Source organism: Trachemys scripta, chromosome 1 (assembly GCF_013100865.1).
Source record: "Trachemys scripta elegans isolate TJP31775 chromosome 1, CAS_Tse_1.0, whole genome shotgun sequence".
NCBI lineage: Eukaryota > Metazoa > Chordata > Testudines > Emydidae > Trachemys > Trachemys scripta.
In genome coordinates this window covers 181343796-181365725 of record NC_048298.1, presented here as the reverse complement: position 1 = coordinate 181365725, position 21930 = coordinate 181343796, and the positions used below count along the sequence as shown (strand labels likewise).

General features: G+C 43.2%; 1 protein-coding gene across 1 annotated transcript in view; it reads left to right on the top strand.

Annotated features, from left to right (window-relative positions):
- The window catches only part of CYYR1 (cysteine and tyrosine rich 1), an 83070-nt gene extending 61660 nt beyond the window's left edge, over positions 1 to 21410 (top strand). The window contains exons 3-4 of the mRNA XM_034793122.1: positions 16059 to 16216; positions 19811 to 21410. Coding sequence (XP_034649013.1) covers positions 16059 to 16216; positions 19811 to 19944 — 292 coding nt within the window. The 3' untranslated portion in view covers positions 19945 to 21410. The remainder of the gene's footprint in view (positions 1 to 16058; positions 16217 to 19810) is intronic.
- Positions 21411 to 21930: the final 520 nt, after the last annotated feature.

Genomic DNA, 21930 nt, shown 5'->3' with positions numbered 1-21930 from the left:
AAGAAAATATTTTTATTTTGTGTTTTTCCCCCACTCTGCTACAGAATTGAATTTTCAGTGTCTTATTTTTAGTGAAAGATTTGGAAAAAAAATCTATGCCAGATCATTCAAAGCCCAAATAGAATTATTCAGACTTAAAAAATACAATCCCAGATAGCATTGCCTTTTAAAAAGATATTTCACTGTTGTTTTATTCCTCTGACAATATATATAAAGATATAATTTTCTTTTTAAAAATTAGGGTGTAAATAATTAATGAAGTTGGGGCTTTAATTTCCCTCTATGGATTCCAGGGGATAATTCTGATAATTTAGTTTCTAAAAATACATCTGTTTCATTTTTACTCTATTTTCCAGCTTTCCTAAAGAAAATAAAATCTTCCTATTTGAATTGGAATTTAATAAATCTTAACTGTATTTCTTGGGCATGACTTAAGTTCTGGGAATGAAATGTTACAAAAATAAAGTCTAAAGCTTTTTTCCTATTCCGTAAAAATAGTGTTGCATCTGTGTTTCATTCAAGAGATTTCTCTTTGGGTATCACATATTCTTTTATCTTGCCGTTATGTGTGCCAGGCACACAAAAAGGACTAAAGGAGCAATTTTTCTTAAGGGACAAAATGAGCAATTTTTCTTAAGGGACAAAATTCACACCTGAATAAAGCAAGGGTTAATCATCCGTAGGCCTGGTCCAAAGCCCACTAAAGTCAGTTGAAAGAGTCCCATTGACTTTAGTGGTCTTTGGATTAGATTGTATGTGTGGTGAACTCCGCAGGGATTGGAGAAGGTGGAATTTACTCCATCAGCCCAGTTGGCCGGTTGTGGAAACTGTAAGCGGGAGTAATTACCACAGCCTGCATGCAAATGGGTTCAGTCAGAGTTGATACAGGCCTTGTCTACACTATGGGGCTAAATCAACCTAAAATTACATTACTTCAGCAATGTGAATAATGTAGCTGGAGTCGACAAGTTTAGGTCGACTTACTGTGTTGTCTACACCATGCTGGGTTGACGGGAAACACTCTCCTCTTGACTTACCTTACTCTTCTCATTCCGATGGAGTCAACCGGAGAGCGCTCTGCGGTCGATATAGCGGGTCTTCACTAGACCCACTAAATCGACCCCCATTGCATCGATCACAACAGCATCGATCCCTGGTAAGTGTAAGCATGGCCACAGACTATCCTTCAGCAGTACACAATGGATGTGCCTCTACCGGTTCCAAGATCATCTCCTCCTGAAGAGGTACCATGCTGTTGAAGTGGTGCAGTGGGCCTTGCATGAGTGTTCAGTATTGGGGGGAATTTCATCCATAGAGCCAGATCCTGCTTCCACTGAAATAAGTGACAATATTACCATTAACTCCAGTGGGTGCAGGTTCGGGACTAAAGTGGTCATCTGTTTATATTATAGTTTTCTAGGAATCTCTATCAAATTCTGGTCAGTGATGCTAACATAAAAGCACTCTCAGCAAGAAATATAAAGAGAACTAGAATTGATGTTATCAGTAGAACTTATTTTGCTCTTATTATGTCATTGCTGTGCTTTAGGTGGCCACTTGTCATCGTGGTCCATTGATATGAACAGAATTAAAACTTATTGGGGCTCTTCCAATGCAATGTATCTGTGGCTCTCTATTAAAAGAGGAGATCTCTTTGACTATATAATTCTTGTTCCTTGGGCATTTGTTTGAGTAACTTGTTCCTTATAAGGCACCTCTATGCAAATTGGGTTTCTTTCCTCAGAGGCCTCGTCTGGATTTTTGCATTTGTTGACTAATATTTTCTTTTGACAGCCGTTAGTAGATGGCAATATAGTTCTTTCTAGTGATTCACTAACGGAGCACTTAGAGAATGTACAATATTCAGTAGAAAAATTCTTGTATTTGAGAACAAGCCTTAGCAATTTTATATAAGCTGTTGGATCTGTTTCTAGAGTATTTGTGTTTCCACCGTGAAGGAAAGAATGTTATTCTGTGGCCTTAGCCTTTCCAGAGCTGTGGGAGATAGTTTGAGTCAATAGCATATAGTCTGACATGAAGTATGCCACACTTTGGCTTATGATTCTCTTGGTGTATTAGTGATTGCATACGTATGCACATACAGCACCACTCAACTGGAGTTGTGTCTTATCGTTTTCAGGAAGTTTGATTTCCAGGTCTAACTTCCGCTTTTCTAGGTACTTAACTTTTCCAATTCAGCCAGATATCTTTGAATTGTTGGTAATCTATTCATTTTAATTATAATAATCAAACACACACATTTATTTTGATTTTTTTGTTCATTTATTTTGTCCTTTTGTTTTCAGTTTTTAGTTTTAATAATTCTTTCAACCACTACACTTCTCAAAGAAAAGCAACCATGTGTTTTGACATTTAAGACTAAACAATAGCTGTTCTATCTCTAATGCACAGGTAGAGGGAGCAGGTAGTCTTCCTGTGTGTGTGTGTGTGTGTGTGTGTGTGTGTGTGTGTGTGTGTGTGTGTGAAAGAGATTTATCTAGTACAGGGGTCGGCAAATTATGGGCCGGGGGCCACATCCGGCCATTTAGACGTTTTAATCCGGCCCTTGAGCTCCTGCCGGGGTGTGGGGTCTGGAGCTTGCCCCGCTCCACGTGTGTCATGGCTCTGCATGGCTCCCAGAAACAGCAGCATGTCCCCACTCTGGCTCTTACGCACAGAGGCAGCCAAGGGGCTCTGCACGCTGCCCCTTTCCCAAGTGCCACCCCCACAGCTCCTATTGGAGGGGAACCACGGCCAATGGGAGCTGCAGGTGCAGCACCTGCGGACGGGACAGGGCACGGAGCCGCCTGGCCGCATTGCCATGTAGGAGCTGGAGGAGGGACATGCCGCTGCTTCTGGAAGCTCCTTGAGGTAAGCGCCACCCGCAGCCTGCACCCCGACTCCCTTCTGCGCCCCAACCCCGTGCCCCAGCCCTGATCCCCCTCCCCCCTCTGAACCCTTCAGTCCCAGCCCAGAGCACCCTCCTGCACCTCCATCCCCTCATCCCCAGCCACACCCCAGAGCCCACACTCCCAGCCGGAGCCCTCACCCCCTCCCCCCACCCCCGCACCTCAACCCCCAGTTTTGTGAGCATTCATGGCCCGCCATACAAGTTCCATACCTAGATGTGGCCCACCCTGATCTAGTACTTGCAACAGTTCTCAGCAACACACGGGTTTGTAACGTGCCTGTCTGCCTCAGCACACTAGTGCAGGAGACAGCCATAAACTGGATGTTTGTGTTCCAAGACTAAGTGAGGCATCCTTGTCTGTGCAGTCTCAGGCATATACTGCCACAGATGAAGCATATCTGAACCCAGTTCGCACTGTGCATCAGCAATTGCCAGGTCTCTGACCTCAGCATTATGGAAGTTTTATTGATTACACTGATAAAATGCCACCTTCCCTGTCACTCATCCACTTAATATTCTCCCCACAAGCTTGTGCTCCTCTCCTTCACAGGGCTGTACTTAAGGGCCTAGTCTTGCCACCCCTTTAATTAATGCTTACTCATGTGGGTAACATTGCAAATAATGATCAGAGCTATGTGTGATGTTCTCGGTGAAATCTAAAAATCATACAAAACTTGCCTGATTTAGGGGTTTGTTACAAACCTGAAACATGGAACAGGTTTATTGAAAGCCTCAGGAGGACCATGAATCTCTCACATGCACCTGACCTGACCTGATTTGATTTGGCATTGAAGCTATGGCACGTCCACTGTGGATGCAAACTTAAGTGAAACTTGGTGGGTTTTGATCTGAGGTTTTGGATTCCTTCAAATATCAAGTTCAAAAGTGTAAATGAAGGTTGCAAATTGAAAAGCAAATAAAATGTTCAAACAAACCCTGTGAAGCAAAAACACAGAATCTGACATAGCTCTAGAAATGAGCTGGTGGAAATAAGTGAAGCCAAATGTTTTTAGAAGCTGATGTAAATAAACAGGACTTCAAACATTTACCACACAAACACTAGTCAGAGCATTCTGGGAGGAACTTAAACCTATCTAACCAAGCTCATGTCAAAAGTGGGTTATTTCTAGAGTTCTATCGAGTGGTTGCAATTTTATTGGAAGCATTACATGCCAATCTGTCCTCCCCGCTTTTCTTTGGCTGGGGGTTCGGAAGGAGCTCCACTCCCTTCCTTGGCTGTTAGAGATGTTGCTCCTTTTTTGTTGTGCTCCCATCGCTTTCCTGGCTTCTGACTCAGAAGGTGCTTTTTAACAGTAGTGTGGGACCAGTAATACCAAGGACCAAAAGCAACAAAAAGAGCATCATCTAAAACAAGACAAAAGTGATTACACTAAGTGCAACACTGTCACCCTCCCAGCTATAGATACAATGTCTGGGTCACTGATCAAGCCTCTGAGCAAGCACAACAATGTGGAACATTTCCGAAAGTGGAAATTCCATTACAGGTTCTATTTCCTTTCCAGGCAGCTCCTGGAAAACTCTAATTTCATGAGATCGCAACAGGAGGACTGGGGAGGGGTGGGACGGAGTAAAGAATAGAAAATAGAGAGAGAAAAGGCACATCAAACTAAACTGAGAGTCTGGGGTTCAAATACCTTTGTAGCACCTAGCTCAAACAAGTAGGAGGGCCAAGTCAATAACTGGAAGCCTGGGGCACTGTCCTGATCAAAATACTTTAAAATAAAAAGTAGAAAAGCTATCATTTCTGATATTGCAGCATTAATAGCATTTTTCTGTATCACTTTTGTTTTAAGTTAAATGTATTGACAGTTTTTCAAATGGCAGTAAAAACATTTAATTTCTTTACTATCAGACTGATTGCCTCAGGGTTTAAAAGCCATGATCTGGATCTGTTCACTTTTAAAATTCAAGTTCAAACACAGAACAGATCTAGACTGATCAAAATTTAGTTGCTTACCATTATCAGGTTATAGCCTGAAACCATTTCCTATTCTGTAAAACATGCTAATTTTACTGTTCTGTTGTCCTCCCACCCTCCCTGATCCCCGCCCCCTTATCTGTGTTATCTGCCTTTCATGCGGTGTCATAAACCTACTGATGAGCTCTTCAGGACAGCGACCTTCTTCTTGAGACTTGCTCACTGGTGCCCTGATCCTTGACTGGGACACCTAAGCACTACTGTAGTACAAACTGATGATAATGTTATCCTATGTGAAATGATTTAGGGATGTCAGGTGTTTTTCTGCACCAGAGTTGCAGTCAGGACAGAAAGTCCAAGACTGGATGTGGTTTTCAAACTACAATGATCTTTGTACCCTGGAGGTGATTCCATAGCTGAGGCATGATGCTAGGAAGCTGGGGGCATGCATGCGCTGACATGCTGTACTGTTCTACTGAGAGACGACTTCAGTTCCAAGGTCACTTCAGCAGTTTCCACAAGCACTAAATTCATTTCCTGTTTTGTTACAAGAAATAAAATTGACAGAAAGACCTTTCCGTGTGTGTCCCGAATGCGCTGAGCGGGACATCCTGCATCGTCCTCTGTGGGTGCAGAGGGCAGAGTTGTAAAGGAACTGAGATGCTTCTCTATTGTTCAGTGGATGGGGAAGGGAGGGAGCATGCAGCTCCTTCATGGTGATTTTCAAGCATCCCGGGGGCTCGCTGTTGTCAGGTGAGGGGATTTTGGAACAGGCTAGAGGATCCACAACTATATAAATCATTTGGCCTTTTCTCCCTATTGGGGGTGGGCACCTGGATCTTACAGACTTCTCCAGTGTAGCTTATTTGGAGCACTCTGTTGCCACTCTGTAACATTCCAGTCTTATATCCCGCGGCTGAGTTCTCCACTGCCCAGACAAACTACTCAGGTTAGGCGCCAGGGAGAGGAGTGTGCGGATGTGCATAAAGTAAGTACACTGTGTTCAGATGTTTCTGGAAAGATAACTTGTCTGAAAAGTCCATCCAAGGATTACACAGAAACTAGAACAAACTGTAATTATGTATCCTGTTATGTTGCAGTGTATATGATTTCCTCTCAGGTCCTATTTAAATATGCCTGACTACACTTCACTGGACGTGCAACTTTGTAACAAACTTGTAGGCTGTAACCTACTGTTCATGCATTGAAAATATGAAAAGACAAAAGATATTGTTCTTAATCCCGTGTAGTGTTTGTCTGTCCTGAGCTGCCAGCAGAGAAGGGGGAATGAAGGTTAGGGTTTGCAGTGTGCTGTATGCCCAAAGGGCTGTACTTTTTCTTTTTTCACAGTGCTTATACTTCTCAAGGCACTTTGTGGGCTGACCTGTTTAAAAAAAAACTTCACCTTGTCCGTATCAAAGAGGGAAAAAATCAATTTGGACGGAATCAAACATCAGCAACATATTTAGATACATGATCTGATCTCAGTAAAACAGAATTAACGAAGTAACAGTTGAAATCCTAAAGTAGCTGTTGGTGTACTTTTAAAAGGTTGATTAGTGTGCAGATCTTTAAATTAGTAATTGCTTGTTGAAAATAGTATTACCTTCAGGTGCTTGCTTCAGGAATTTTAGTTTAAAAAAGGAATTCCATATATAGAGTACCAGCTGGACTGGGCGCTAGGCCTGATTCTGAGTTGCTCTGATTCTGTACTGGACACAGAAATGGAAGAAGGTGCAAAAGTGACTTTAAGCCATTTTTGCATTCCCTGTATTCTCAGAGCCACGAGGGGGACTGCCAGACACTTGGAGTAAATTAGAGCGGCCTCAGGGGTACTCTCATTTATCCCTATACACTCTATAGCCCCCTAGTAGCCATTGATAGCCAAGAAGAATAGCCTAAATGCGCTGTCCAATGCCCACCTGGGGTTGGATTGACATAGTACCATTCCACCAGTTCTGTGCTGAATGGGGAACCCTCTTATACAGGGGATATATCCTGTATACCGTTTATACCCAGTTAAAGTGGGGAAAAGAGAATCATATATATATATATACTAATTATATTTTAAAATATAAAAATAAGGAAGTGAGTAGGAGTTTTGCCTAAGTAAAGACTGCAGAATAAGGCCTCAAAGGCAAAACCAGTCCTACTTCAGTTGCTATTCTCTATCCCACTTATTACATTAAACACTGGTGAAGGAACAAAATGGACACCATGTAGAATCAAGCATGTGGGTTTATTATGCACAGTGCTGGCAGAGTGTCACTTTGCTTATTAGGCTCAGAGACACTGCCAAACAATTGATTACAAAGGATTATATGGATTTTTCTTGGGCAGAGGGAAGTGACGGCGTGGGTGGTCCCGAGCCCCTGGATAGGTCTAGCAACAAGACAAGATAAGCACGTAGCCAATAGTCAAAAGATTACATAATGTCTCCACCCATGGTTTCAGGTTAACAAGTAACATACAATTAGTACACAGATGTTTTTCTTTAAACAATGTATAAAGTGTATTAGTATAAAATATATATGTTGAATTTTGATTTGGGGTCCACAGGAATGAGGTAGCCCTTCTGATTGTCCAACAGGTACCTACCTGGGGATTAAAACAAAAAGACATTTGAAAAGTATATGGCAGCAGATTGTTTCATTTGTGTTTCTAAAGGCAGACATTGGTATCTGTGAGAAGCAGGAGGAGGATGTCATATCTCATACGGACATGTTTGAACCTCTTCCATAAACTCAAGTTTGGTGTGTGAGGAGAGCATGGCTACCTCCTCTGCCAGAGGAGTGGACACAAACATAATGGACTCCTTTCATTCCTTTGGTCTGTTTGCAGCTTCAGACAAAAGTGCCAATTATTGCTCCCCATCTGGCATTTTGCTGACCAAGCTTATTTTAGTAAAAAGCAAGGTTGTCTCTTGTTTGTTCTGTTTCTTTTAGCTAAGATGGTTTACTGTTTACTGAGCCTCTGGCCTCTTGACCAAACTCTGGACTTTGGGCCTGTAAAAAGAGCTGACATAGCCCATATCAGGTTTTTACATAAACAGCACATGGATTTTGGCCCTGCAAGTGGGTATTAGCTAGCCAAACAATTTCACTGAGTCCTAGGTTTGGCAGTTTTCTGACTTTATGCAGCCCAGGTTACAGACGCTTCTATTAAGGTGTTCCAGGGTTATGATCACATTATAGTGGAAAGTCTGCCCAGAAGCAACGAGCCCTGGGAAGCCGGGGGATGTACTGAATCAATCAGTCTAACATAAGCTTCACCAATGGAACTCCTATAGCAGGGGTCGGGGGTTATTACATGGGGGGGGGTCACAAGCTGTCAGCCTCCACCCCAAACCCTGCTTTGCCTCCAGCATTTATAATGGTGTTAAATATATAAAAAAGTGTTTTTAATTTATGGGGGGGGTCACACTCAGAGGCTTGCTGTGTGAAAGGGGTCACCAGTACAAAAGTTTGAGAACCACTGTCCTGTAGTGTCCCAGCCATAAATTAAAGCTTCCCTCCCTGGCAAAATCCCTGCAGGAAAGTAATAATAGAGTAGTCTGCCCTCCATGGGGAGGTAAATCCCCTTCAGGTACAGCTGCCCCTGCTAGGATGGAGGGGGGGTGCACTTTGAACAGTCCAGAAGGCATGAATCTGCCCTCTGTGTGTGAGGAAAAAGTGTACATGAGCCTGCTGGAGCTTTGCTGCAGACCTTACATGCGTGTTAGTCCCAGTAAATTCAGTGGAAGTTCTGCCTATATAAACACAGCAAAATCAGACTTAATTAAAGGTCCAAAGAGTTCATTTTTCAAACATACCATATGCTGGAACAGAGGATCAAAGAGCATAGAATATAATTTTTTATAATAGCATCTCAGAGAATGACTTTTTTAAATCCTGTAGCTTCATTTTTTAACACACTAGGGAAAATCCTTTAAAGATATATTAGTGCTAGTAGTAGTATTCCAAAATCTGTGTTACATGTACCATTATTGATGTACAGTATTTACAAAAATTCAAAGCCAGCAAACCACTGGTGCCAACAACTGGCAACAAATTAACTGGAGAACTTAAAAAAGTTCAGAAAAGTGAGACTTGATAGATCAGATGCGTGAAATGAGGATTGTGAAAAGAGCACCCCCTTACTGTACCGAAACATAGTAAAATACAATGAGGATACTGGCCATCATATGTCTTTTAAGAACAATATTTCTTGCACCCTGTTAGGCTGGATTTCTGTAAATTTCTCAGAGTAAACTACCCCAAGATAAGGACTTTTATGCTCGTATAACTTTGTCCATACTAGAGGCTTATACTACTTTAACTATATATTGTGTTCTAAACTGATATAACCATGTATGTCACATAGTGAGCTGACCCTTTAGGAGTATTGGGCTCAGCCCACCTTCCCAGGTGAAGGGAATAAGTCCAGGTGGCAAGGGATGGGAGCATGTGACTCACAAGCAGGCCTGCTGGGAAAATATAAGGGCAGCCTGAGGTCAGGGAAAGACTTAAAGGAGCTGAGATGGCTGTATGAGCTGCTCTGAAATGGCTGAATGAGCTGCTTCACGTAGAAAGCCCTTTCTTAGATCCCAGGTAGAGAGACTGGTAAGTACAATTCTGCAGAGAGCAGCAGCTGGCTAGGAAGGTTCGAGTGCAGGGAGAAAGCCTGCTGGAGCAAAGTCTCAGCAGGGACAGGACTAAGAATCATGCACTAAGGAAGGCCTGTGGGACAGCTGGGAAGACTGGGTGGAATTTCTTGTATTTTTTTTTTAACTTTGCATCAATAAACCAGACCCCCACCCCCAGGACGGGGTGTTATTTGATGCATGAAATCCTATATTGAGTGATTGGGGAGTCCGAGAGGCAGAAAGTGAGGCAGCGGATGGGTCTGAAGCCATCCTGGCTAAATCCCAACTACATAGCAGTAGAAAAACTCTGTGCAGATTAGCTCTTTAAACTTCAGGAAAACCTCTACAGTGTTTTGTATGTTCAAGTAGGGAGGGGTGTTCAATAGCCACAATTACTCTGAAGCAAATCTAAGCTATGGATCGTCTGCATTTTATGCTTCAGAGGCACACAAGCCACAGTGTAAAGTAGATGTCACTGGAAATATAGTATTTGTTTCATTAATCAAGGTTGAAATTCACCTCATTAGCATAAATCCCAAGTTATCAAGTTTCTGCAGGGGAATGAAGTCAAGTAGGTGAAATCTACCCCCCTCAGTGTAGAATATGGGTGTGGAGCTGTAGTACAGTCACTGTCCTGTCCTCAGTAGTCACTACTGTAGCCTGCGAGTTAGAGCAGTGGTGCCCAAACTTTTCCAGTCAGGCCCCCCTTACCATTCTCAGAATTTAATGCACCAGTGCAGACATGAGGGTGGCAATACCCCGGCCAGAAGCTGCCACGCTCCAGCTGCCCAGCAAGGAAGGCAGCGCCACCGCCAGTAACAACGCAGTAGTAATGGGGGACAATGCTGTTGCTGGTGGCGGCGCTGCCTTCAGCGTTGGGCTGCCAGAGAGTGGCAGCTGCTGGCTGGGGCATTCATGTTGTTTGCAATGTGGGAGGACAATTTTTTTTTAAACCCACTCCCATCCCGCAATACCCAATTATTTTTTTTATCCCACTCCCGTTATTATGGCAGCAGCTCCTGAGGGACCCAGGGGATCCCAGTTTCTTCATCTTCCCCGCCCTCCCCCGAGAACCTCTTGTGCCCTCCCCCCTGTTTACGCAGCAGTGAGTAAGGCTACATCTACACTACGGGGGGGGGGTCAATTTAAGATACGCAAATTCAGCTACGCGAATAGCGTAGCTGAATTCGACGTATCGCAGCCGACTTACCCCGCTGTAGGGACGGCGGCAAAATCGACCTCTGCGGCTTCCCGTCGACGGCGCTTACTCCCACCTCCGCTGGTGGAGTAAGAGCGTCGATTCGGGGATCGATTGTCGCGTCCCAACGGGACATGATAAATCGATCCCTGAGAGGTCGATTTCTACCCACCGATTCAGGCGGGTAGTGTAGACCCAGCCTTAGAGTAGTAGCTGCTGCCCCTCTGCCATTTGTGCAGGGCATTAAGGCCATTGCATTCACATAGTACCCAGTTCTGTGGTCATTTTTCCTCTGATCCGCCCATTAACACCCTCTGTGACAGCCTACGTAGGGTGTTAGCGAAACCTCCTATGTGGTGAATGTGAGGTTCAGAGGCTTCTTGGATCACTATTTACTGGCAGCCTCCCTGTACAGCCCAGCAGACGATCTGAAAAGATTCTGTGGGCCTTGCACCAGCAGAAATGTTGACTGGTAAAATGTAAATGTGGTGTTAGTGATGGGGGAAGGAAACTTGTCTTTTGAATATTTTATTGTTACCCCCAAGGATGTCCTTTGGAATTTCTCTTTTTTACAAAAAAAAATCTTTTCTTCTCCCCCCTTTACATTTCTGTATACTCTTTTTCCGTCGCTATTTCAATGGCTATATTTTTTCCCCTCTAGCCATATCTTTTCTATGAAGGACCTTGCATACAGTTTCCTTTAAACTGTTGTACTTCAAAGTTTTCTCTTTCCTTCAAATCTTCCTAGTTGCTATGTGATGCTGCTGTGCAGTTTCTAGGCCTTCCTTTGCTTTGCTGTCCTTTTTCTCTAAAGACACTCCGCCTTGATGAAACTTGCAGTGGTGATAGCATGAAAAATGTCATCTGTATCCTCTTAGTACTGAGTGAAAGAGAGAGAGAGAGAGAGAGAGCATGAATTTTATAATATAAAAGTTGATAAATTTCTTTACAGGGTATTTAATTGAACAGGAACATGAAAATGGCATTGAAAAAGATTTGGCCATGTCAGAAGGGTAAATAAATAGATTTATGATTTTGCTTTATACATTGTAGCCATACCAAAGGTTATCCACAAAGTGAACAAGTATTTATTTTTACATCATATCCACAGAACAGTCATTCCAACACACTAGTCATGTCAGGACTTGATTCTGAGAGTTTTAGCCTTTTGGAGCCTGATTTTCAGAAGTGCAGAGCACTCAGAGCTCCAGCTGAAGTCAGTGGGAGCTATGGGGGCCCAGCACCTCTTAATAGCATGTTCTTACTGTTCAGCTGATTAGCAGATAGCACTTTAATGCTGTAACACTCTCTTCAAAATCCTCTTAATCTTCTTCTTTTTTTACAAATGAAGTACTTGGCTCACATAATAATGTAAAATGCATGACCCGTGGGTCTGATTCAGCGGGCTTTGGATCAGCCCCTACTTGAACAGAGAAGACATTTGAGTGTAGGCAGCTCCTTCTCCATGTCTCATGCTGTCACTAACAAACTGTCTAAAAGCTAGTCTCTAAACACCACGTTAATGCAAAATCTGACTTCATAAATAGAAACAAAAATGGATAGCAGGGGTGAAAGTAGAAATAGGAACTTACCAGTACTGGGCTGGGTTGGGGCTGGCTCTGGCCCCCGGAAGGGGCGGGGCCTCGGGGGGAAGGGGCGGGGATGGGGGGTCAGAGCCAGCCCTGGCCCTCCCTCTACCAATAAGTGCCCTCCCTCTCCCCCGCCGGGGAGCAGCGGGGGCTCCGGCAACAGTTTAAAGGGCCCAGGGTTCGGCCGCTACTACCGCCCCGGGCCCTTTAAACCGCTGCCGGAGCCCCCAGCTGCCGCTGCTACCCCAGGGCTCTGGCAGCAGGGCTCCAGGGGCTATTTAAAGGGTCCGGGGCTCCCCTGCCTCTACCGCCCTGGGCCCTATAAATAGCCACTGGAGCCCTGGGGTAGCAGCGGCGGCAGGGCTCCGGCAGCAGTTTATAGGGCTGGGGGAGTAGAGGCAGCAGTAGCCCCGGGCCCTTTAAATAGCCCCCAGAGCCCCACCGCTACTCCAGGGCTCTGGCGGCTATTTAAAGGGCCCAGGGCAGTAGAGACAGCGGGAGCCCGAGCCCTTTAAATAACCCCAGGAGACCCGCTGCTCCTCATCCAGGTATTTGGACATATTTTGCCACATTTACATTGAGTAGTACCTTACTCCATGAGTAGTTCCATTGATTTCAAGTCTACGCCTGTTGTAAAGTATTAACTCGGCATAAGGAGTGCAGAATCTGGCCCCACTGTATTTATATTGTTGCATTTTTAGGTCAGTCACTGTTTCCAGAGAAGTGGGTGGTGCTGTTTGGTTTTGAGATTGGGTTTTTAGAGGGAGAGTGCGGATGGAGGGTAGGGTTGGCCTTTATTCTTTTAACTGTGGTTTGAATTCCCCTCAGTTTGTAGGTTGTAATAATAATGAAAAAATAGTGAATTGTTTTAATCTCAAGAGCTTGAGTGAATGAGTGGGGCAGAGTAGATTTGCATATTTGGAACATTACTGTCAAACAGTTAATGTGGGAGACCTGCTTTACGTATACAAAGGAAAAATAAAACACTAAAATTATAGGCAGCAGTCCAGGGATGTTTGGTTTCAGGTTGTTTCTTTCACCTAGAAGATAGTTTAAGCACAACAACTTTCTGTATGATTTTCTGATATTGCACTCTAGGGGAAGGTCACAATGATTCATCCATTTAATGGATATAATGGAAGCATTCATAGTACTGCAGTTGTTTAAAATAAATGGAGCTTTCATTATGCCTTTGGTTTTTGTTTTGTCTTATTTTTTGGTAGTGTCATAAGAAAACTCTTTGGAAATGAAAGAATATCTCACAAAGTCTTTTCAGAATTTAACCTTTTTTTTTTTTTTTTTTTTTTTTTAATGCGCCCATTGTTCCAAATGTGGCTAACTTGGTCCCAGAGAGAACTGGATGAACTTGACAACTGGAAGATCTCAGTCACATAGTCTAATGTTGCAACATTCTGTTACCCTACAAATAAGGGTATTTCTAGGCTTTGGTCAAAGTGTGGAACACTTAATGCCTGTTGGTGAACACTAAGGGTTAGACCAATAAAGAGATTTAAGCACCTTTAGACACCTAAATCAAAAATATCAACCCTCAGAACCCCTGCACAGCTGCTGCCTAACCCTGTAGGTGAATAAAGTCCTTAGGTGTCTACGTTTCCACCTCTACATTTCTGTTGGTGGGCATGCACAAAGCCACTTAATTCCTAATACCACTGAGCTCTAAACCCTGGCAGGATTCTCAAACCAGGCAATTCCCTGCCTATCTCAGCTGCAGGGCCTTCTCTGGCAGAGGTTCCTGGGGGCTGTCTACAGGATCAGGCCCCCTACAGAACAAGGAGTTGCCGCTGTGCCCATTATGCCCAGTAGTCCAGTTGTTAGAGCATGAGAAATTGAGGTTTAAATCCCCCCTCTGAGTAATTCAGAACAGGTACTTGAACCCAGGGTCTCCCACATCCCAGGTGAGTGCCCTTATCTTAGTGTTTTATAAAGTACTTTATATATGCATTGGGCCAGTGAGAATGACTCTGTAGCCCAGTGGTTAGGGCACTGTCCTGGGAGACCCCAATTCTAGTCTGCTCTAATAACCATACAAATTTTTTATAAAAAAGTGGAATAGCTTCAACAGGAGAGATTGAGAGAGACCCATCCCAGAATGGCCAACTGTCTGATAGCTATGACACACCTGCAATGTGGGAGGCCTGCTTTCAAGACAGGCCGAGTGGGGACTTGAATCTGGGTTTCCACATCCTGAGTAAGCACTCTAAACGCTGGGCTATTGGCTATAAGGAGGTGCCACCACCTCTGTTCTTTGTGGAAAAAGAGCTGGCTTAGGTCCTACCATCAGGAGAGGGTTCACAGCTGTGAATCCTGATGGGAGTCAGGCATCTAACGCCCTTTGAGGGCATAAGCATTTCCTTCTGGCTAGCCTAGGTAGCTCTTCAGTGTGATGGCCTCTGTGACTCCCATTCTTTAGGCACCTGAATCTCCCACTTTACTGTATAAAGAGCCTGGATGCCTCACTTGGGCACAAAACGCTGAGCCTAAGTCCCTTTTGTGGATCTAGAGAGGCCCCTGGATCCATATGTAGACACCTGAATAAATGGTCTGATTTTCACAAGTGTTGGGCTCTTGCAGTACCATTGACTTCAACTGAAGCAGCTGGGCACTCAGCAGTTTGAAATGCATTCCAGGGCTGACACTTGTGTCTGAAAACCAACACATTATAAACCCTGTTTTATTTATGACTTTCAGGTTTTCGCAATGCTTTCTTTATTCTCTGCATTGCAAGATATCCTATTGTAGCTTATTTGTTATTGAACAAAGTATCAAATTAGAAGACATAAAATATACATAACAGTATCCACAAGGTTGCTATCTAGAATCCTGGTTTGAAAGTAAAATGATGCACAGAATAAAAATATTCAGTAAACTGCAGTTTCTCTTTGTAAAAGTCACGACTATCAATGCCTATCTCGCACGTTGTGCATGCTTCACTGACTGCGCAGAATAACAAGACTGAGTGAGCCAGGGTGTATCATAAGGGCTAATGTTGGGCCTCAATATCAGGAGCTCTTCATGTATACCTAAAAGAAGAATTTTGACCCAAAGTGTAAGTGCAACAGGGCTTCCTTCTTCCAAATGGTTTGGAACTACAGTCTAATTAATCACTGTGGGGGGGAAAGGTAATGGGTAAATTGAGCCTCTATGACTGTTGTTTTGTTTTAATCATTGTGCAAGTATACATGCTGGATGCACCAGAAGATGTGGGAAAGAATGACCAAATTGAATTTGTTTCTTATTGTTCACAATAGAGAAGGTTCTTCTAAATCTGGAGTTGGATAGGTACACAATTCTGTGTACTAAAAAAATGTTCTGACCCAAAATATAGCAAAGACCAGAACAGTGCAGATGGAAACATACCATGCCAGCACCTTGGGATGCCCTTGGAATTACTATGGAAAACTTGACCTTTTTCTAAAGAGAAAAGAATAGTGATTTTCCTTCTAGGGGAAAAACTGCATAAAGGGGTGGAGGAGAAAATGTCCTGCACAATATTTAAAAGTCATTTATGCCTGCCCTGGAATGAGACAATTTAACATACAGTAAATCAGGAGAATGACCTGGCTCAATGTTCTAAGTGACTTTGAATTAACTGTCTCATTTTGTGTGTGTCTGGGATCTTCATGTTTGTTTAGATGCTGTGATGGGTTGATTTCTGTGGTATTTCCAATAATCAATACGCATTTTTGTTTAAAATGAGGAACGCTGAAGAGGAAAGGATTTCTTTCTTTAAACTGCCTTTGGCTGAAACTGACTGCATATTTCCTCTTACATTGCAGAGGCACAGCAATAGCAGGGATTGTATTTGGTATCGTATTTATAATGGGAGTGATTGCCGGCATCGCCATCTGTATCTGCATGTGCATGAAGAACAACCGTGGGACGCGAGTAGGGATCATCAGGACTACGCACATCAACACCATCAGCACCTATCCAGGTGATGATGCAAAGTTACTCCTTCATAAAATTGCCAAAGAATTCCATAGGAAATGTTCATAATAGAGCTATCTTCTTTAATCATTATGATTTCATAGCAGTGGCAATTTTAGTGGGGGTTCATGGAGTCAATTTTACCCACAGAAATCATGAACCCCCCACTAATGCTGCAAACCTGAGTGGTGCTGCAACCCTGGCCACCCCATTGCAACACCCAGAACAGGGAGCCAAGCCCGCCCCCCCCAGGACAGGATCCTCTGCTACAGGTTGAGTGTGGACCAGGCTCACTCTCCAACACCTCCCTCCCCATCTTCAGGCCTCCTCTCCAGGCCAGGATTAGGGGTGTTGTGGTCACAGGTGGTCGGTGCCCCTCTTGACTACAATAAGAAGAGTTTAGTTAAGTGCAGCCATTGAATGGGGAGATTACAGCCACTCTTGGTTCATAGTCAGTAAAATAAAGATGTCAACAAAGGACAGCTGTTCCCAATAACTGAGGGCATGTCTACACTGCAATTAAAACTGGTCTGTGCCAATGGACTTGGGCTCGCGGGGCTGTTTAATTACAGTGCAGACATTCGGATTCGGGCTGCAACCCAAGTTCTTGTACCCTTCCACCTTGCAAGGTCCCATGGCCCAGGCTCCAGCCTGAGCCCAAATGTCGACACTACAACTAAGCAACCCCATGAGCCTGAGTCATTTAGCACAGGCCAGCCATAGGAATCCAATTGCAGTGTAGACATACCCTAAGATACTTCAAAAACTACTCCAGAGCAGTGTAAAGTGCACCCTGCCATCCCATCAAATGTTCAAGAGCTGGGTGGGTGTGGTTTCCGTGCTTGGGGAAGGTCTATACAATGGAAAGGAAGTGTTTAAATAATTTAATAGTTTCTGCATCTCAAGCTTCTGGAAACCTAACGTTGCAGATTGGCCTGAATTCACAACTGCAAGGGGTTTTGGAAGAGGAAATCTCGATGTGGATCATTTTGCATTGTTCCACCCAGATCATATCAGAGGGCAGATTTTGCTGATCCACATCCCCCTCTGAACGTTTTGCTGAGCCACACACCCCACAAAGTTCATTTCCCCAGACCTTCTCTTGTAGGCTCCTTGGAGCAGAAATTGTCTCCTCTTGCTTCTTTGACGCACCTAGAACCTTTTTGAATGCTTAGTAAAGAATAATAAATTTTATTTCAAACACATGAATATTAATATTAAAATATACACTTCATTTCCAAATTACAGGCTACATAGTCAATCCCTAAAATACTGTGCATGGTTTGCTATGGAAAATACAAATGCTACTAAACTAAATATATTCTAGTTTTCCACCATCCAGCCCTTTCTTAATGGCTTTGTGTTACTTAAGGAATAATGATCATGATGGCAGGTCATGCAAGGCAATCAGTTGTCTATCATGTTGGTTTCATGTCAAAGTGAAGCCAGGGCATTTGATAACCACCAACCCCGTTTATAGGGGTATGTTCCAATATCAGAAATGGATACCTGTGATACAATAAGGCTAAAAAACAGCACAAGAAGCCATGACAGAGAGAGAGAGAGAGGGGGAGATCTTGTTATATTGTCTCGGGAGAATGTGAAAGTACCATGCAGTTGATTTTCCAGATATCAGATTAGGGAAATTGCTTTGGTGAATATTTTTTTAAGGACAGGTCTTTTTAAAATAAAATAAAATTAAAAAAAGCTGATGTGTAAGTAGGAGATTGGCCAGGTCCTGTAAACAAAATCTTTTAAAGATAAAAATACTCCTTGTGGCATGGAAACAGTAGAATCACATAAAGTACACTGAAGGGCCCATTCCTGGAACATCTTATGTGCCTCCTGCAAATTCCAGGGGTGGGAGTAGAGGGCTCTTAACACTTGGCAGGATTAAGTCCTTAATGCTAAGAACTGTCTGTGAAAATGTACAAGCGCTTTTTAAATATTATTAAATGTTTGTATTCACATGCTTAGAGGCAATCCCTGCACCGAAGAGCTTACAGCCTATAAAAAAAATATCAGTTGTATGACCTGGGCTAGTATCTTATTTTATGCTCTAATTTTGGCAACTTTATTGAAATTACCCTAATAAGGGTTTTGTGTTTATATATTTTATGAACAATAAAATCAGTCATGCTGCACTACAGGAATTCCCCTTGCCTTAGAAATGGGATTCTGTACCATACTTGGGTTCAGCAGCAAAGATAATGCCACTCCAGACTATACTATTTTTGCCTGACAATCTCCCCGTTCCACTACATAGTTAGTATTTGTGCATGTGTCCATATTGCAGTGTCATGTACTCAATGTATCTATCTTCCCCCTCACTCCCATTCTTTCCAGCTGCACGAAACTTAGCTATAATCATCCTCATTATAGAAACATTGCTTTGCATAACATAGAGAGTTGAGTAATAGAGTACTATAGTACTCATTACGATTCTCAATCATGAATTGCTAAAGAGCAAAGTTAGTATGCAAAAACAAAATGGAGGTCTCTAGACCTCTTTTCTCACTGTGTTTCATCCTTGTCTCCTGCTGGAGATGAATGGACATTTTAGTTCTCCATTTTCCCTGTCCCTGATATGAATATCCTTCCAGGGGGAGGCTCTGTGCTTCAGCAGAAGCAGTTTTTGGAGGATGGCGCAGACTCTGAGAAACTATTTCTCCCACCCTACCTAGGAGCTGTCTTTGAGATAGGTGGCAAGCTATGGAAATCTCTTCCTTCTGTCTCAACTTCAGCTCTGAGTAGATTTTGGGGAAGTGCCATTATCTCTCCTTTGCACTAGGATCTGATTTTCCTCTGCAGTGCACACAGCCTGGGTTCACATCCTCTCACTATCATCAGGCAGTCCAACCTCTTATCAATGTAGCCTCAAGTTGGGGAGGTGGGACATCTCCATGATGAGACATGGGGCTGTGAAGAACCACACACTAGGGCAGTAGTTTTCAAACTTTTTTCTGGCAACCCAGTTGAAGAAAATTGTTGATGCCCGCGACCCAACAGAGTTGGGGATGAGGGGTGTGGGAGGGGCTCAAGGCTGGTGCAGGGGTGAGGGCTGCGAGGTGGGGCTGGGAATGGGGGGGTTCAGGGTATGGGAGGGACTTCTAGGCTGGGGCAGGGAGTTTCGGTGCGGGAGGGGGTCAGGGCTCTGGGGTGGGGCTGGGGATGAGGGGATTGGGCTGCAGGAGGGGGCTCTGGGTTTGTGGGGGCTCAGGGCTGGGGCAGGGGGTTGGGGTGCAGGAGGGGGGTCAGGGCTGGGGGTGCAGGCTCTGGGGTGGGGCCAGGGATAAGGAGTTTGGGGTGCAGGAAGGGACTCCAGATTTGGGGGCACTCAGGGCGGCTCCCCATCAGCGTCCTGGAAACAGTCAGCAGCAGGTCTGGCTCCTAGGCGGAGGCACGCATGCAGCTCCGCACGTCTCTCACCCACAGGCACCACCCCTCCCAGTTCCCATTGTCCGGGATCCTCAGAGAAGACCTCAGGCTTTGTCCCACAATGCGCAGAGCTATTTGCTACTGGAAACCTTCCCCACCTAAATAATATTGATATGGTTAAATTATACTTTTCAAACTAATTCTGCTTCTCTTTCACTTTCAGTGGCTCCTCCACCTTATAGTTATGAATATGAGATGGAATACGCAGCAGACCTACCTCCACCTTACACTCCAACTCCACAGACTTCAGTACAGTGTCCACCACCTCCTCCTTACCCTGGATATTCAGGGAAATAAGTAATGGGCTTTAAAGAGACATAAAGTGCCTGTTGAATCAGCCAGCACATTATGGACAGATCTTGTTGGCTCAGGAGCAAATAGGATGGGGCCTACATCCACATATGCTGTCTGGTGTTTGTGTAACGGAAGATAGTTGCTGTGGCTCAGGATGACTTCTAAAGGGTGAAGAAAAGTATAGTCCATCCCAGATCACTGTAATTCACAAATAAACTAAAGCACAATAAAAGAAACAGCTACTAGGACTTAGGGCCTACTCAAAAGTGGTTAGCATCATCCAAAATTCTGCTGGCTTTCTTTAGCAACCTGTTAAAGTGAACTGGAATACTATTTTTCCATTTAAAGCAATGTATGATAAAAAGGGTTAATAAGCTTCCTCTTCAGAGCATGAGATACAGCAGTTGGGGTCTATTCTGGGAGGAAAATTGCAATTGTTGTCTACAAGCCTGTATCATATCTTTCCTTGAAGTGGTGCAGATAAGGAAGAACAAGAAAGACGGAAGCTACTTATTGACTTCCATTCCAAAATAGGAATACCAGATAACTTGTTCAGCATAGCAGTATTTAGGATCTGATAGGTATATTGCAAACAAGAATTTTATTAAAGTCTTTCAGTAGCCAAAATTTGACTACTGTAACTACTTTTGACCAAAACACAGGGTATTTTAAGTGCCTACTTTTAAGGAGATTAAGTCTGGTTTATAGCCTATAATCTAAGTATACAGAACATTTTTGTATGTAGCTTTCACTATAAATTATAGACAAATCTTTTTATATGGATTTAAATACTGTATACAGATTTTTTTAGGTCACTAGATAATACTTTAATTTTGAAAGTAAATATAGATTCAGCAAAATCCTGAAATAGTTTTGGAGGGAAAAAACCCAAGGTTATTAAGGCTTCATATATTTTTCCTGAAGTTTGATTGTTGATTAAATTGTATGAAGATTGTAATTGAACATTTGTTCTGACAAGCTAATAGTCAACATAAAGGAAGATGCATGCAGAGGGACTGTAAATGTTGCTGTCAACAGGGAAGATAGGGGAATGAGTTGTCTTGGTTATTTAAAAGTGATTGGGCTCCATAGATTGAAAGGGAGATCAGAGTTGGATTTACCATCCTGTTTAAGAACTGCACACACAAAATAGGGGTATATGCAGTTCTGTCCTGATCTCTTCTCTTTCAGAATCACTTTGCAGGCATTGTTGGTGAATGTCCTTCATTAGAGAGTTGTTGGAACAAAAACACCAACATGGATTTTTCTATTTGAATTTACTATTGTGTAACATTTACAGCTGTTGTATGGGCTTTTTATGGCTTCCTTCATTATTTGTATGCTCCACAACTTATGTAAAAAGTAGAAGAGGAAAAATGATGTAACATATCAAGAAGTTATGGTGACCAGAATGCACAAAGCTGCGGAAACAGCCTTTTTTATGCATATAAACTCCAGGTTAATCATGATTTTTAAGGCTCAGAATGTGTTTATTTGAAAACTAGCACATAGCCCTCAGCTGGAAACTTTCATGGGCATTCAATGTGTTACAAATTAAAAAGAAAGGTGATTCACCAAGGACCTGAACCAAAGCCTATTGAAGTCACTAGAAAGACTCCCATTGACATTATTGGGCTTTGAATTAGGTTCCAAATGAGGAACACTTTAGGTGTTTAGGCCCTGATTCGGTAAGGTTCTGGGCGCTAGTGTAGCGTTAAGCACATGAATGATCTCATAGACTTCAGTGGGAGTACTCACATGCTTACAGGTATTCACAAGCTTAAATACCTTGTTGAATCAAGGCCTTAATAACTGTCTTTGCTAGTATTTTGGAGTAGTATTTGTCCCTTCCAGTTTGGGCAGTTTTACCCTCCTGAAAAGTCTACCTGAAGGCATAAAAGACTTTATTCTCAACAGAATGTGTTTTGAAGGGCTGTTACGTGGCCTTTGGCCAAACCAAGCATTGTGTACTAATTAAATTTTGTAATC